This window comes from Dromiciops gliroides, chromosome 1 (assembly GCF_019393635.1).
Source record: "Dromiciops gliroides isolate mDroGli1 chromosome 1, mDroGli1.pri, whole genome shotgun sequence".
Taxonomy (NCBI): domain Eukaryota; kingdom Metazoa; phylum Chordata; class Mammalia; order Microbiotheria; family Microbiotheriidae; genus Dromiciops; species Dromiciops gliroides.
Genome location: NC_057861.1, coordinates 49429596 through 49446029, shown reverse-complemented (window position 1 = coordinate 49446029; position 16434 = coordinate 49429596). Strand labels below are relative to the sequence as shown.

The following is a 16434-nucleotide window of genomic DNA, read 5'->3' as shown; positions in this document are numbered from 1 at the left end:
AGTGAGTGTTAAGTGTCTGAGGCAGGATCCTGCTCTGTCCACTACACCAAGCTACCTCCAATTTCTCCTGGTGCCTTATTCTAGTCTAACTCAACCGCCAGTTGTTCAGCCCCTAACTGATTTTCTAGGTTATTGCCAACTCAATAGTCTCACTTTCCTCCCTTCAAAATCTATACTCTTTAGTCATCTGGTTCAACATTATATTGTCTATAGGTAGCACAGTAGCTAGAGCCCTGCCCCTTAAGTCAGAGGACCTGAGTTCAAATTTCACTTCAGACACTTACTAGCTGTGTGACTCTGGGCAAATCACTTAACTCCAATTGCCTTAAACATCCTAGGCCACCTCCAGTTGTCCTAATACATATCTTGCCACTGGAGCCAGATGGCTCTGGAGGAGAGAGTGAGGTTGGTGACTTTGCACAGCCCTCCCTAGCTTAAACCCAATTCACTGCAAGTCATGACATCACCCTGGTGTCATGGTCCTCTTCAAGAACAAAGGACAAACAATAACAACGTTGTCTCTCCTCTTCTACCTTCTCTTCCTCGCCCCCCTCGTCCCTTTCCTAACTTCAACCTTGGATTGTTCCAGCCATCCAGACCCTCTCTCTACTTCTGCTCTCTTGCTAGTGAATGCCAGGAGAGAAACCAATGCAATGGTTCACTACAAATCAATGTTATCCAAGGCACTTGAGTCCTTACCATTGCCCAACCATCTTCATCTTCCCCAATTGACTCTCCCTTCCACTCCCCACAGTGGCTTTTCTAAACTTTTCCTCTTCTCCCCAAACCTTCCATACCACCCCAGCCCTCATTAGAGAACCACATCCTTTACTTTGCTGAAAAAAAAATTGAAGCCATGGGGCTCCTCCCCAGTCCTATCCCTCCAATTCCCTTGATACCATCCCACATTCATTCTCTTTTCCTGTGCTCCGGTCTTGAAGGAACAGATAACCCTCCTTCTTGCCAATGCCAACCTCTCACCTTGTATGCTTGATCCAGGAGCTGGAAGCTAGTTCACACTGGCTCCCAAGAGCCAATGGTTAAATGTTTAGTGTGAGCATTCACACCTTGGGAATTATCAAATGCTACAAATCAAGACTTGATTTTGTTGTTGTTGATTGACGAAAGGAAAAAAGTTATGGAGGAAATATTAATGATGCAAATTACACTTAAAAAGTGTTTCCTGTGTACATGGGTTTTGGGCGGGGAGAGCCTGTTATTAAACATTTACTAGCCCACCCCTGCTTTGATCCCTTATTCCTCATCTCCTCCAAGAATTTGCCTTTTTTTTTTTTTAGTGAGGCAATTGGGGTTAAGAGACTTGCCCAGGGTCACACAGCTAATAAGTGTTAAGTGTCTGAGGACGGATTTGAACTCAGGTCCTCCTGACTCCAGGGCTGGTGCTTTATCCACTGCGCCACCTAGCCACCCCCTTAAATTTGCCTTTTTGATCACCCTTTCCCTCCCTTTCATCACGATGGAAAGATATAAAGCCAGCCTCCGAACCAGAAAGACCCACCTCTGACACATACTGGCTGGGAACTCTGGCTTGGTTATTTAATCTCTTAGAGACCTTGGCCAGCAACTCTTTGACTATAAATTTCAAAGGAGCAGCCAGCTTTCATGAGGAAAGAGCTTGTTCCCTATACCAGGGAATTCACAGGTCTGGTCCCTATCTCTGTCCTGCCAATACCCACTATTTTCTTCCCTAGTCCCCACCCCCACCCCCACCATCTTTAAAGACCTTCGCTTGGCCCTTAGTACCTCCTGAAAGAATCTTATACCTCTTCTCCCTTCCACTCTCAAATTCCTAGAAAAAAAAACCTATAAAGCTTCCTAGAGTCCCCACATTCACTTTCTTACCCTCCCACACATTTCTCAATTCTCTGCCAGCTGGTTTCTGTTACCACGATTTTAATGAAACTTCTCTAAGGTCACCCACCCTTCTTGACCTCTCTGCAGCATTTCACCCAACCAACCAACCCCTCTGTCTGGATTCCCTCTTCTCCCTCAGTGTCTGTGCCCTTGTTCTGTTGTGGTCCTCTTCCAGCAATGTCCAGACAGTTCTACTCAATCTCCCTGGCAGCTTCATTACCCACACCACCCCCCTCCATGTCAGGGTGTGCCCTATGACTGTCCTGGGCCCTCTCCTTTTCTCTTGCTACAATAATTTGTTTTCTATATCCTGTATGAGTTTATTGTGAAGATATATTCCCTTAGTTGAGTCATCTAGGTGGGATAGGGAATATCACACTGGACTTGGAACTCAGGAGGACCTAAATTCAAATCTAGTCTCAGATATTTCCTAGTCGGGTGACCCTGGGCAAGTCACTTAACTTCTGTCTGCCTCAGTTTCCCTCAACTATAAACAGGCATAATAACAATAATGCCTGCCTCAGTTTCCTCAACTATAAAACAGGTATAATAATACCTACCCCACAAAATTATCGTGAGGATTGAATGAGATAACATACATATTGAACTTTGCAAACCTTAAAGTGCTATATAAATTAAGCTATAATGATTATTATTTATTATTATTATATAATGATAATAATTATTGAATGTGAAATTTGTGAGGGCCAATGCCTAACACACAGTAGGTGATTAATTAAAATACCTTTTGATTGATCCAAAGTCCACCTAATAAGTGAATAGATTCCAAGATAACTGATATAAAGACTATGGAAACTGAAAGAGGCCACCAGGGAAATCTAGCTCAACGTATACCAGAGCAGTAATCCTTTTTTTTTTTTTTTTGCAGGGCAATGGGGGTTAAGTGACTCGCCCAGGGTCACACAGCTAGTAAGTGTCAAGCATCTGAGGTCGGATTTGAACTCAGGTTCTCCTGAATCCAGGGCTGGTGCTTTATCCACTGCGCCACCTAGCTGCTCCCAGTAATCCTTTTGATAAATTTCAAACATGTGATCCTCCAGCCTCTTTTAAAGACACCCCACACACACACATGTCTGAACCCACTCACCCTCACCCTTCACGGTATGACACTGCTGATGAATTCAAGGATCATTGAAGAAGTGAAAGGTACCTTAGAGATACCTCAGCCAGTCTCCTCACAGATGAGGAAACGGAAACACAATGCATAGCAAATGTAGCTTGATCTCTCAACCTGGACCCCCAGATTCCAGCTCACTTGTTCTTTCCATTGTAACAGAAATTGATTCATTTATTCACTAGGGAAGGGAAGGCCCAGCCAGGGGGGCGGAGTTGGGTTGAGGTAAGGAAAACACAGTCTGTCAACAACTATTTTTATTAAGTACCTACTAGTTGCTGAACACTGTGCTAAACACTAGGGATACAAAGAAAGGCAAAACACAATCCGTTCCCTCAAAGAACTCACAATATATTGGAAGAGACAACATGCAAACGATTATGGGCATACAAAGATATATACAGGTACAAACTATCATACAGGATATATACAGGTAAGTTGGTGACAATCAAGAGAGAGAAGCCATGAACCTTCAGAATTTAGGGTCAGGAAAGGCCTCCTATACAAGGTGGGACTTTAGAGGAGATTTGACTAAAACCAGTGAAAACCCAAGATGATGAGACAGAGCATTCCAAGCATGGGGAACAGATAGTAAAAATGTCCAGAGCCCAGAGATGGAAGGTCTTGTTCAAGGAAAAACAAGGAGGTGAATGTCACTGTATGACTGCTTACAGGGCATGAGGGATGAGAAGCTGGGAAAGCTAGGAAGGGGCCAGCATGCAAAAGACATTGTAAGTCAAACTGAGGGTTTTATATTTTATCCTACAGGTAGACACCCCACCCCCCAACCAGTGCCATTTGCTAGCTAGGTAACACTTAGCGATGTCCTCTTCTGTTGTCCTTTTAATAAGTCTCAGTTTCCTCATCTGTAAAATGAGGGGCTCCCCCCATAAAGGGGAAGAAAGAGGGTAAGCATTTACACGGCACCTACTGTGAACCAGGTACTGTGCTAAGCATTTTTTCCAAATATGATCTCATTTGATCTCAGAGAAATAAAGGAACAGGACTCTTATGTTAGCTCACAACTCTTCTGCTACAAAAGAACATGAAAAGTCTCGAGTTTTCCCAGAACCAAGAGGTTTCTCTAAAGTCAGCCAGTCCAGCCCCAACCCAATCTCCTTCAAAACATCCCGTACAAGTGGTCATCCAGTCTCTGCTTGAAGACCTTCAGTAAGAGGGAGCTCACTCGCAGAGCTGAGAGGACATTGTGCGTATTGACAGCAGTATGGTTCGATGAGTAATTGTGAATGACTTAACTACTCTCAGCAGTGCAATGATCCAAGACAATCCCAAGGAACTAATGAGGAAGCTTACTATGCACCCCCATAGAAAGAACTGATAAAAAGAACACTTGTGGATTGGACATATATAACCTGGTTGCGATCTTGGGGAGCAGGGAGAAAAATTTGGAACTCTAAATCTTATGAATGTTGAAAACTACCCTTACATGTAAATGGAAAATAAAATAAATGTTTGTTGAAAATGCCAAAAAAAAAAAAAAGAAATAAAGACAATTGATCCTATTACCAACAAAAAAAAAAAAGAGGGAGCTCACTCCCCCATGAGGAAGTCTATTCCATTGTCTGACAGTTTTACTTGTTGCAAAATCCCTCCAAATGATGGGGCAGCTAGGTGGCCCAGTGGATAGAGCACCTGCCCTGGAGTCAGGAATACCTGAGTTCAAATCCGGCCTCAGACACTTAACACTTACTAGCTGTGTGACCCTGGGCAAGTCACTTAACCCCAATTGCCTCACTAAAAATTAAAATAATAATAATAATAAAATCCATCCAAATGCTGACCCTCCAGGTCCATAGTAACACTGGTCAAGGACTGTTCTCATAGGATCATAGATTTAAAGGTTTTAGGGATCATTTAGTCCAATCCTCTCATTTTACTGTTGTTATTTTTGTTATTGTTTTGTTTTAATGCATTTTGTCTGTACATCACAAGCGTTCCAACTTCCCCTCCCCCTCTGAACCCACCCTTGTGACAAAGAAACAATTAAGCCACCATACCCAATACAGAGACCTAATTAGACAATGTAAACAATATTCTATCGAAGTAGTCCCCCACCTCTCTGCTGTAAGATAGGAGATATGTTTCATTATTTGTTCTTAGGGACCTTCCTCACTTTTTCAGTTACCCAGAAGTCCACTTCCTTTAGAAATCTCTTCATTTACATTGTAATAACCAATGAGTCTATTGTGTTCTTCATTCTTCCCCTACACTCTGCATCAGTTCATATAAATTTTCTGATATATTATCAAAGAAGAGAAAATATGCAAAGTGCTTTGCAAACCTCGAAGCACTAGGTAAATACGAGCTATTATTTTTAGCTATTATCACATTCCTTTGAATTCTTTAGATTCGTCATTTCTTGCCGCACAATGTTTTATCCATTCATCTGCTATCTTTTTTGAGCCATTCCCCCATTGATGGACCTCCACTTTGTTCTCCAGTGTTTACTACCACAAAGGAAATTGATATAAATATTTTAGCATAATATGTTGGATCTTCATTTCTGTCTTTGATTTCCTTAGGGGCATATGACCAATAGTTAGAATGTTGGGTCACCTGGTGAGGGTGATTTAACTTTCTTTCCTTGAATAATTCCAAATTGAGATTCAGAACAACCAACCACCTAATTTTATAGATGAAGAAATGGAGGCCCTTAGAGGTTATTGCTGCTCCTTCATTCTTGAAGAGGACCAATGGCATCACAAAAGTTATGTCTTGACTTGTGAGTGAATTGGGTTTAAGTGATACAGAACTCTGCAAAGTCATCAGACTCACTCTCAGAGTCTAGTGGCAAGAATAAGGGATTTACTCAGGATCACAGGGGTATTGAATGGCAGACCCTCAGATTTAAACCCAGTAAGTTTCCATTACATCATACTGCCTTCCTTTTCCGTCCCTTGACCTGACTATTCATCCATCCTCTATCCATCCATCCATCCATCTATTCATCCATTCCTCCTCATCCATCCATTGATTCATCCGTCTCTCATCCATCCATCTATCCCCTAATTTATCCATTCATCCATCCATCCCCCATTCATCTAAGCCATTAAATACCCATTAAGATCCTCCTATATAATGTAGAATGTGTTTTGCTTGAATGTTACATAGTGACTGTTACATATGTTATAAGAGTTTTGTTTTCCTTATTTTGTTTTCTTTCTTTTCTTTTTTTTTTTTTTGGTGAGGCAATTGGGGTTAAGTGATTTGGCTATGGTCACACAGCTAGTACGTGTTAAGTGTCTGAGGCCGGATTTGAACTCAGGTCCTCCTGACTCCAGGTGCTCTATCCACTGTACCACCTAGCTGCCCCATTTTCTTTTTCTTTTAAATGGGATGGGGAAGTAGGAAGGGGAGAAAATAAATGTTTGTTTATTTTAAAATTATGTAAAATAAAATATTTAGGTGAAAATATTTCCTTTATGAAGCACTCTGTGCTGGACCCTGCAGGAGGTAGCACATTTAGGTGGTATTGTGGAGTAGTAGACCGACTCCTAGATCTAGAATCAGAAGACCAGGGTTCGAAACCTGTGGGCAAGTGAGTCACCACCTCTGGACCTTGGTTTCCTCATTGGACTCATCCCTTCCACCTCTAAATCCATGACCTTGTGATATGTCAAAGTGATGGGGGTTGGTGTGGGCAAGACACCAAAGGTGCCTTTATGGAGCTCAGCATCAAGCTGAGAAATCTTAGATCCCATCCACCCAGGTCCTCCCTCTAATGACACATGTTCTCCTGGAATACCTCCAGAAGGGGACCGATGGACTGGCTTTGGGGTGGGGGTTGCCGATGGAACCTTAAGAACACCCAATGCTTTTCTACATCTTCCTGGAAGAGCTCCAGCTGTCCCTGGGGTGGTCACACTTGTGACCAATACCATCATTCTTGTGTCTGGTATCTCTTTCAGAAAGATTCATCTCAGTACCCAGCCGGGGGTGTTAGCTGTTTCCTCCTCAACGGTCACCACTTCATACCCTCCCATATCCAGCACAAGCCCTCTGCTTCCTGTTTCCAAGGCAATGGGTGTGGGGGGAGGGAGGCAGGGCAGGGATGTTTCAGGGGCTTCTGAGGCCTACCAAAAAGGTGGCCTGGAGGTCAAAATCAAGAATAAGTCCTCAGCCACATTGTCATTATCAGAAAATGTTTATTAACTATTACCTGGGGTTCTGTTTTCCTCCTAAGAGGGGATCAGAGAATCTCAGCTGGAAGGGACTTCTGAGAGAATTTTGTCCTTTCTACATCATCCCTGACAAGGGGTCCTCTAGCCCCTTGAAGACCTCCAGTGATGAAATTCCAGTTCCCTATCTGGATTCTTTTTCATGCATACAATGCCTAGAACCTTGGGTCCCAGGACATCAAGTTGGGGAAAACATTAGAACAAAGAATGCCAGAGCTGGCAGAGACCTTAGAATGTCAGAACAATCCTAGAACACAGAATGTCAGAGCTAGGAGGGATCCTGGAATGCAGAAGGTCAGAGCTGGGAGGGCCCTTAGAACATGGAAGCTCAAGGCTGGGAGCTGGGTCTTGGAGGTCTAACCCTCTCAGTTGATAGAGGAAGATACCGAGGCTCAGAAAGGGGAAGAGGTTTGTCCGATATGATACAGCAAGTTGCTGTCAAGAGCTGTCAAGTCTCCCAGATTGGCAGCCCGAGCCTCCTTCCATTGTTCTAGGAAAATGCAGAAAAGAGGTAGCCTGTGAATATGGGACGAAGGAGGGAGGCCCTGGGAACACAAGCGAAAAAGAGGTAAGAGGCTACTGTGGGTCCCCAGGGTAGAAAGAGAGGGACCTCTGCTGACATCTGGAGTCAGAGAGGCCTGGCCCAGGGCTCAGGGCTCTGACCTTTTCATCCTCCAGCCCTGTCTGCCTCAACTGGCCACTGGCCTCCCAGAATGATGGAGCCTTACACCCCCCATCTCAGAAAATGGCAGCTACCTTCCGGCAATGACCAGACACCGGCTGGAAGTTCCTCTTTAATTTATGAAAAATAACATTTAAGGGTGAGAAGAAGGGAGGGGCCTGTGGGTGGGGGAGGAGGAAAGGCACGGGCCCCAGAGACTGGGAGTTGGAGAGAATGACCTTTCTAAATGGTCTCAGGCCAGGGGACTCAAAGCCTGAGACTCTCAGACAAATCCCCCAGAACTAGAGAGGGGGAAGGGTGATGAAGAGAAGAGGAGGAGCCTCCAGATGGTAAAAACAAAACACCAAGGCCAAGAGCAACCCCTCCCCATACACATAATCACATTATAATATACACACATATATGCATGTATACACTTGTGTACATGCATGCATGTATGCATTTGTAAATCTATACATATATGCGCATATACATGTGTGTGTTTGTGTATAGATATATATGATATGTATGTAAATGTATACACACACACACACACACACACACACACACACATATATATGGGTTTTTTCCCCGTTTCTGTTACAAATAAGATCTCTTCTCTGGGCTTCAGTTTCCTCATTTATAAAATAAGGGAATTGAACTAGATCAATTAACTTTACTTTGTGTACTTAACTAACCCCTTTAGGAGGGAGCCTGGTGAAGTTTATGGACCCCTTCTCAAAATCATGTTTTTAAATACATAAAGCAAAAGACAGCATTACAGAGGAAGCCAATTATGTTGAAATGCAGTTATCAAAATGTAAAAACAACAACAGCACCACATACACACGTACCAGGTTCACAAGCCCCGGGTTATGATCGCCTACACTAGGGCATCTCTGATGTCCCAATGAACTCTGAAACCTATGATCCTATAAAGTGAATTAAGACACGCGTCCTTGAAACACATGTAGACTATGTTCAGACCTCTGAGTAACAGGAAGCCCAGGGTCTCCCTCCCTAGAGATCTCTGAAAAAAGAGGGACGAGCAGTCTCTTCCACCGGAGACACTCTAAGTGCCATGGAAGCAAGGGGAGGAATAAGATGACCTCTCTATGTTCTATCATGCAGGGGAACTGTGTTGACTGAGATCTGCACACATAGAGACACATCTAGTGTCTCACACACATGGAAGAAAACAGATATGTCCCTAAGGAAAGCCTTTCCCAGGACTAATTCCCCTTACCTGCCCACATTGCTATTCATGCTATAAATTCCATTGCATTCCATTTACATTGCATTGCATTCTTGAGGCCCCATGTACACTGGGCTCCCCACCCAGCTTAATTGAGAGCCCCCCCCTTCTCTACACTGTCCCCACTAAAACAAGTCACCAATCTGTGAGCTGCCCACTCAGCCTGGCCCAGCAGCCTCAGCATTGCATGGATTCCTTAGTAATCGTGACCCAAGGAAGAACAAGGCTGGAGTTGTCCTAAGCACCTTAACTTTCCTGGTCAACCAGAACAGAAAGGAAGGGTGTCCATAGGGATGTGGAGGGCGAGGCAGCTGCAGGCAAAGAGCCCCGACCCACCAAAGCAGCCACTCCCTTAGACACAGAGGTAGAAGATCTTTGCCCTAGGCATTCTGCCAGTGCCCACGGGGGCCACTGAGCTCTATGGTGTAACATCCTCTTTGCCCAAGACATCGGGGCCTTGGCCTCAAGCCCAGGACCCCTACCCCAGATCATTACCCAAAACCCCTTGCAGGAAACTAGGCAAGAGGGGACAATTCCTGGAACTTCAGCAATAGTTCATCCAGCAAAGGGCACGAGGCCCCACCCCCAACCTGCCCTCCCTTAGGGGGACCATGGTCAGAAGTCAAGAGCAAGAGGAGGGGTTTGGGCCTGGAGACCAGGGGCCAGGGATTCCAGCAGGCTCAGACACTTCGGACACTGGACACGCTGGACAGAGGCTCACGCATCCGGAAGCTGAGAGAGCGGGAGGTCCTCAGGCTGTCCCGGGGCCGGAGGGAGCTCTCGGTGGAAGAGATGGAATGGGTCTCCATGGCCCGGATCAGGCAGTCCCCAGGCCCTCGAATGCCCAGGCTGAGGCAGCCACAGCACAGGAATCCCAGCACGGCCCGGCACACCTCGCGACTCCGGAAGGAGTAGATGAGAGGGTTGATGGCTGAGTTAAGCACCGCCAGGGTCAGGATCCAATCCATGCCTCGCAGGTACTCCTGGGCCCAGGCAGCCGAGCTGAAGATGTCCGCCAGCAGCAGCCCGAAGAGCGGACCCCAGCAGATGAGGAAGGCCACCAGGATCATCAGCACCGTCTGCAGGAGGCGCTGGGCCTTGCAGTGGGCGTGGCCTCGTGGCATCTTCTGCCCATTGGCTCGGACCAGGCGGAAGATGGCGCCGTAGAGCAGCATGATGGAGGCCAGGATCAGGCTGAAGATGACCACGCAGAAGAGGATGTACCACTTGGAGTAGAGCGGCAGCAGGCTGGAGCAGTTGGAGAAGTCACAGACGCAGTTCCAGCCCAGCAGAGGCAACAGGCCCAACAGAAAAGCCAAGAGCCAACAGAGGCAGATGAAGCCAAACACGCGGACCCTCTTGCTGGTGCTGCGGGCCAGCACGGGACGCATCATGGTGGCGAACCTCTCCACGGCTGTAAAGAGGAGGCTGAAGGTGGACGCGGCCAAGGCCATGAAGAGCAGCCCCTCTCGGAGGAACCAGAGGGTGGGCGTCAGGTGGAAGGTCCTTCCACCGGACAGGACAATGTTGGCCAGGTAGGCCACGCCCGTGAGGAGGTCGCTCAGGGTGATGTTGACGATGCAGTAGTAGACCCAACGGCGAGAGGGCATGTGAGTGATGATGGCCACCAGCACCAGCAGGTTCTCCACAATGATTACACAGCTGATAGCCACGAAGAGGCTGCGAAGCCAGCCGAGGCCCTCTTCAGGGGGTCCCCGAAACTCCAGGCGGCCCGTGTGGTTGTAGTGCTGCAGGATGAGGGCGGGTTGCCCGAGGTCCACCAGCCGGTAGCAAAAGGAGAGGTTCATCACCCAGCCTGCGAGCAAACCAGGGCGCACGAGGAAACTGAGCTCCGCTATTCCCCAGGGCCTCTCACAGGCAAAGTGAGACCGTGGTGTCTGGGCAGGAGCAGGGTGGAGTGCCCTGCCTGCCTTGAACAGCAAAGAAGACTAGGCCAGGGTTTCCTGTTGTTTGAAATTTCCTGTTATGCAGTGGAGCAGTGCCCCCAAGGGTGAGGCGGAGGGGCAGGGAGGGGCCAGGGCCCCAGCAGGGCCTCCACCCCAGCTGTGGTGGAGGAGCAGCCACAGAAGAGCCCCCGGTGGCCCCCAGGAAGGCGCCCAGATGGGGACGAAAGCAGGACGGGTCCTGAGCTGGCAGGGGAAGGAGCCCAAGTAAGGCTAAGGTGCTTAGATGGTCCTCTCCATGTCCTCCTTCATGCACGCAGGCCTTTCTCTCAGGAAAGAGCAAGGAAAGGGACATGCCTTGGGCATCTGAAAGAATGGAAACCCTGGGCAGGAGTAATTCAGTCAGAGCTGCTCTCCTTAGCCCACTCTGTCCAAGGAAGGGCTCTGGCAGCTGGTCAAGGGGCAGCCCAGTTACTGAGCCTGGAACCTAAGTTCCTAGAAGCCACGGAAGGGGAAATTAGTACACAGGCAAGTACCCATGCACTTACACATACACACCCCCACTGATGATAGACATACACAAGAAACCAATATACATGTAGACAATACCAGAAAGGAACAACCCAGAAATAGACAGACAGCTGGTGTTGAAGAGTAGAGCATAGATGCATCCACCTGGACACAGCACAGAGACACTGAGGGCTGGACGGGACTCAGCCAGGAACTGAGGGGAACGTTGGAAGGTGAAAATTCTTCCCTTCAGATATTCTATCTTCTTTGTTCTAAGGACCCTTCCAACCCTAGCATTCTGTAGTCTAAGGGTCCTGTCAATGTAGACATTGTGTTTTATATTCCAAGGGCCCTCCCACCTCAGGTCTGACATTTTATGTGCCAGGGTCTGTGTTATAGGAGCCCTCCAGCTCTGACATCCCGTGTTCTAAAGACCCTCCCAGCTCTGACATTCTGTGTTCTAAGGACCCTCCCAGCTCTGACATCTGTGTCCTAAGGACCCTCCCAGCTCTGACATTCGTGTCCTAAGGACCCTCCCAGCTCTGACATCCCATGTTCTAAGGACACTCCCAGCTCTGACATTCCATGTTCTAAGGGCCTTCCCAGCTCTGACATCCCGTGTTCTTAGGACACTCCCACCTCTGACATTCTATAATTGTATGATTCTGGTAAGGAGAAGGAGGCAGGACAATAGCTGATGTACCAACAGTTTACAGAGTGAAAAAGAATACCACCAAAGTACCCAAAGGGGAGAGCTCATAGGCAACAGTTAACCCACAATGGGAGCCCAGTGCCCCCTGTCGGAAGAACCATGAACTAGCCACAAAAGGAGAAGAAGGCAGGCTAGGAAGAAGCTGCTCTGATGGGGGAGACAGGGCCCATGAACTTCAAGAAGCCTTCAACTAAAGGGGAGACCCAACCTTGCCCTTGAGAAGCTCCCAGTCTAAGGTGGAGGGGAAGGGAGAGAAATAACTCTCTCCTCAGGGTGTAGTCTAACAGGCTACTTACAGATTACTTTATGTCTAGAGGGCTGGGTAGAATCAACCAAGAAGACTCCTAGGACCTGAGTTCAAGTCCCGCTTCAGCTACATACTGGCTATGTGATCCCAAGCTAATCAGTTAACTTCTCTGTGTTTTAGGCAGCACTTTAAAACTATAAAAACCATAATAACTATATATTCTATTTATAATAATCTATCTATCTATCTATCTATCTATCTATCTATCTATCTATCTATCTATCTATCATCTATCTATCTATCTATCTATCTATATATCTATCTATCTATCTATCTATCCTATTTAAAACTAGAAGTTGGAAGGTACTTATTGATCTGCATGAGTAGAGAGGATTTCCTTACTAGGAATTCTTCACACCAATAAAATCACAAGTCAGGTCCAACAATCAAAATGAAACCAAGCAATCAAACAATCAAAAACCCAGCAAGAGAACTTTGTACATTTGTTTCTTGTGCCCTAATTAATTCTTACTGTGCTCTCTAGAGAACGAACATTTATTAAGCACCGGCTGTCACAAGTGAGCCCTGTGCTAAGGGAGCTGATTTAAAGATATGATCTCACTTAGTCCTCAAAGCACCCCTGGAAGGGAGGTGCTAGATAGATCAGGAGGCTTGCTGGGTTAACCCTGTAAGCTCCTGGAAGGCAGGCACCAACCTGGTTTTCATTTTCTTCCTGTCTTTCTCCAACACACAGCACAGTACATGCATTGCATACAAAAGGCACTTAATAGTTATTAGATGGATAGATGGATGGATGGTTCTTTCTATAGGTATAGCTAGAGATAATCTAGAAAGAGACAGATAGCTCTATGTCTATATGGATATATCTATATATACAAACATATCCTCTCTATATAGACATATAGCTCTAGATCCATAAAGGGTGAATGTATATAGATAGATGTATACATCTATATATCAAGTGAAAGAGTATCTGTGTATACACACCCCTCCCCCATATATATGTGTGTGTATCTTATAAATACACACATTTACATGTATTTATATATGTGTATCATATAAACACACATACATATATGTGTGTCTGATAAATACACATGTACCTATATGTGTATGTATGTATCTTATAAATACACATATACATATATGTACATGTATTTTATATGTGTATCATATAAACACACATACATATATGTGTGTGTCTGATAAATACACATATACCTATATGTGTATGTATGTATCTTATAAATACAATATACATATATGTACATGTATTTATATATGTGTATCATATAAACACACATACATATATGTGTATGTGTCTGATAAATACACATGTACCTATATGTGTGTATCTTATAAATACGCATATACATATATGTACATGTATTTATATGTGTGTATCATATAAACACACATACATATATGTGTATTGTCTGATAAATACACACATACCTATATGTGTATGTATGTGTCTTATAAATACACTTATACATGTGTGTATTGTGTATTTTATAAATACACATATATACATATATGTGTATCATATAAATATGTTATAAGGACATGTGTTATAAGGACCTAGTTAATTGCGAGTTGACTTCTCTGCCATTAGAATGTGAACTCATTATCCCCAGCACTCAGCATGGTGCCTGGCACATAGTAGGAGTTTTATAAATGCTTTTTCATTCTTTCATTCATTTATTTTCTCCTGGCTCTGACATCCCATGTTCTAAGATCTGGAGTATTTCTGATATTCTCTATTCTGTGCTCCCCAGTTGACATTCTGTGTTAAAAAGGATTTTTCCACATAAAAACAAATTTTCAAAAGCACTGGCCCTGGATTCAGGAGGACCTGAGTTCAAATCCGGCCTCAGACACTTGACCCTTACTAGCTGTGTGACCCTGGGCAAGTCACTTAACCCTCACTGCCCCACACCCCCCAAAAGGAGAGGGGTTTCCAGTCCTCAAATTTTAGGATCCTCCTGTTCTTATACCTTCACACTCCCCATGATCCTCTAGTAAGCATCCTTTGAATTAATGAGGAGAAAGGGGTTAAAGGAAGGGTCTTGGAGGGGAAAGAAAGTCCAGTGGTATCAGGGTACAGTGCTTCAAAGGAGCAGAGAGGAACACAGTGGGGCTCCAATGAGATTTTAGGGGTGCCCTCCTGAATCTGGGGCTATTGGGGGCTGTCTTTTTTGGGGGGGGGGCAGGGCAATGAAGATTAGGTGATTTACCCAGGGTCACACAGCTAAGTAAGTGTCAAGTGTCTGAGGTCAGATTTGAACTCAGGTCCTCCTGAATCCAGGGCTGATGCTCTATCCACTGCGCCACCTAGCTGCTCCTAAATCTCTCTTTTTCATCCTCATCCAGGGCCTTCCTTTCCTTTCCCTTCCCTGAGCTGCCCCCTTACTTTTGAGTCCTCTTGGACTCCCCATCTCTCCACTCTTCCCCTCACACTCTTGCTGCCAGGTCCTTTGTCAGTGTTGTTCAGTAGCATCGGACTCTTTGTGACCCCAGCTGGGGTTTTCTTGACAAAGATGCTCTTCTCCAGTGTTCAGGTCCTTGGGCTCAGGCTGTGTGCCTTCCAAGGATCTGAGAATATGGCTCTGTGTGTTCTCATACTATTCCTTGCTCATCAGAGACTTGGCCAAGCAGGGTCCTTCCCTCCCTAAGTAGCCTGCTCCAGCTCCATCCTAGGACACTTCTAAATGTCCAAGCTTCCCCCAGCTAGCCCAAGTCCCTTCAGCAGGTGAAATTCAGCCTGAGAGCACTGCTTGGCACAACGCTGGCTGCTTCTCTTTTTTTTTTTTTTTTTTTTTTTTTGGTGAGGCAATTGGGGTTAAGTGACTTGCCCAGGGTCACACAGCTAGTAAGTGTTAAGTGTCTGAGGCTGGATTTGAACTCAGGTCCTCCTGACTCCAGGGCCACTGCTCTATCCACTGTGCCACCTAGCTGCCCCCAATGCTGGCTACTTCTAATGGTTCCCTGCCATTTTCCTCTTTCTAGGTCTATGCTTTGGGGAAGCTAGAATGCATTTGTCTCCTTTAGGATTCAGCCCTTCAGTATCTGAGGACAGAGAGCACACCCCGCCTCCTGGGCTTCTCTTCTCCAGGGGAAGCCACCCTAGCTCTTACAACAAACAGGTCTTTGTAGGAAATGGTTTCCAGCTTCTTCATCATCCTCACTGTCCTCTACTCAATGTCACACCCTGGCTTGTCAACATCCTTCCCCAATTGTACTTCCTGCCCAGGGTCTCAGAGGGACCCTGGAACTTCTTTGGAAGGTAACACGCTGTCTAGCTTTTCTAACCCATCAGGGGCTCTGGCTAGGGGCTGTTGATTCTGGCCTGTCGAGGTGGAACAAGAAGAACTGGGGGGTGGGGTGGGGCAAGAGAGACAAGAATTTCCATCCTCAGCTACCAGCTCCTGCAGGGTGACTATGGGAGCCTCTTTCCCAGAGTGGGGACCAAAGTGGGGAACAGAAGAATCCCTGATAGGTGTCTTGAGGGAGCTGGAGCAAGGGCTGAGGTCCTGGGAGGTGATGGCAGGGAGGGCCTTCCAACACGGAACACCCCTCCACGAGTGCTGAAAAGGCTTGACCGGGATGTCTGCCAGGGGAAGTCAGAGACTAAGAGGAGTGACTGGCATTGTCTTCAGAAACATCTGCCACATCCCAGTTCTGGATCTGGGGCGCCACATGTTCAGGCCCAAAGAGACCCTCCCCCCTCAGTCTGATTCCCTGATCATCACTGTCCAGAGCCTCTGACCCTAAGCCCTATAAAGAATAAAAGCAGCGGCCTCTTTCCCATGCCCACAGTTTCTCAGCTCATCTATCGATACATTGCCTGGTTCAGAACCACAAAGGAAGCAGTAGATTCCAGTTGCCATGGAGACAAGCTCCCCATGAGTGCCT

At 46.1% G+C, this 16434-nt stretch overlaps 1 protein-coding gene across 1 annotated transcript; it reads right to left on the bottom strand.

The window, feature by feature from the left end:
- Positions 1-6733: 6733 nt before the first annotated feature.
- S1PR4 (sphingosine-1-phosphate receptor 4) lies at positions 6734-10933 on the bottom strand. Its single transcript, XM_043976488.1, has one exon. The coding sequence runs from the start codon at positions 10931-10933 to the stop codon at positions 9806-9808; it is 1128 nt and encodes a 375-aa protein (XP_043832423.1). The 3' UTR covers positions 6734-9805.
- Between the last annotated feature and the right edge of the window lie 5501 nt (positions 10934-16434).

What these genes read in the sequence shown, in the direction of transcription:
- S1PR4 (XM_043976488.1), bottom strand. Translation starts at nt 10,933, where the DNA reads ATGAACCTCTCCTTTTGCTACCGGCTGGTGGACCTCGGGCAACCCGCC.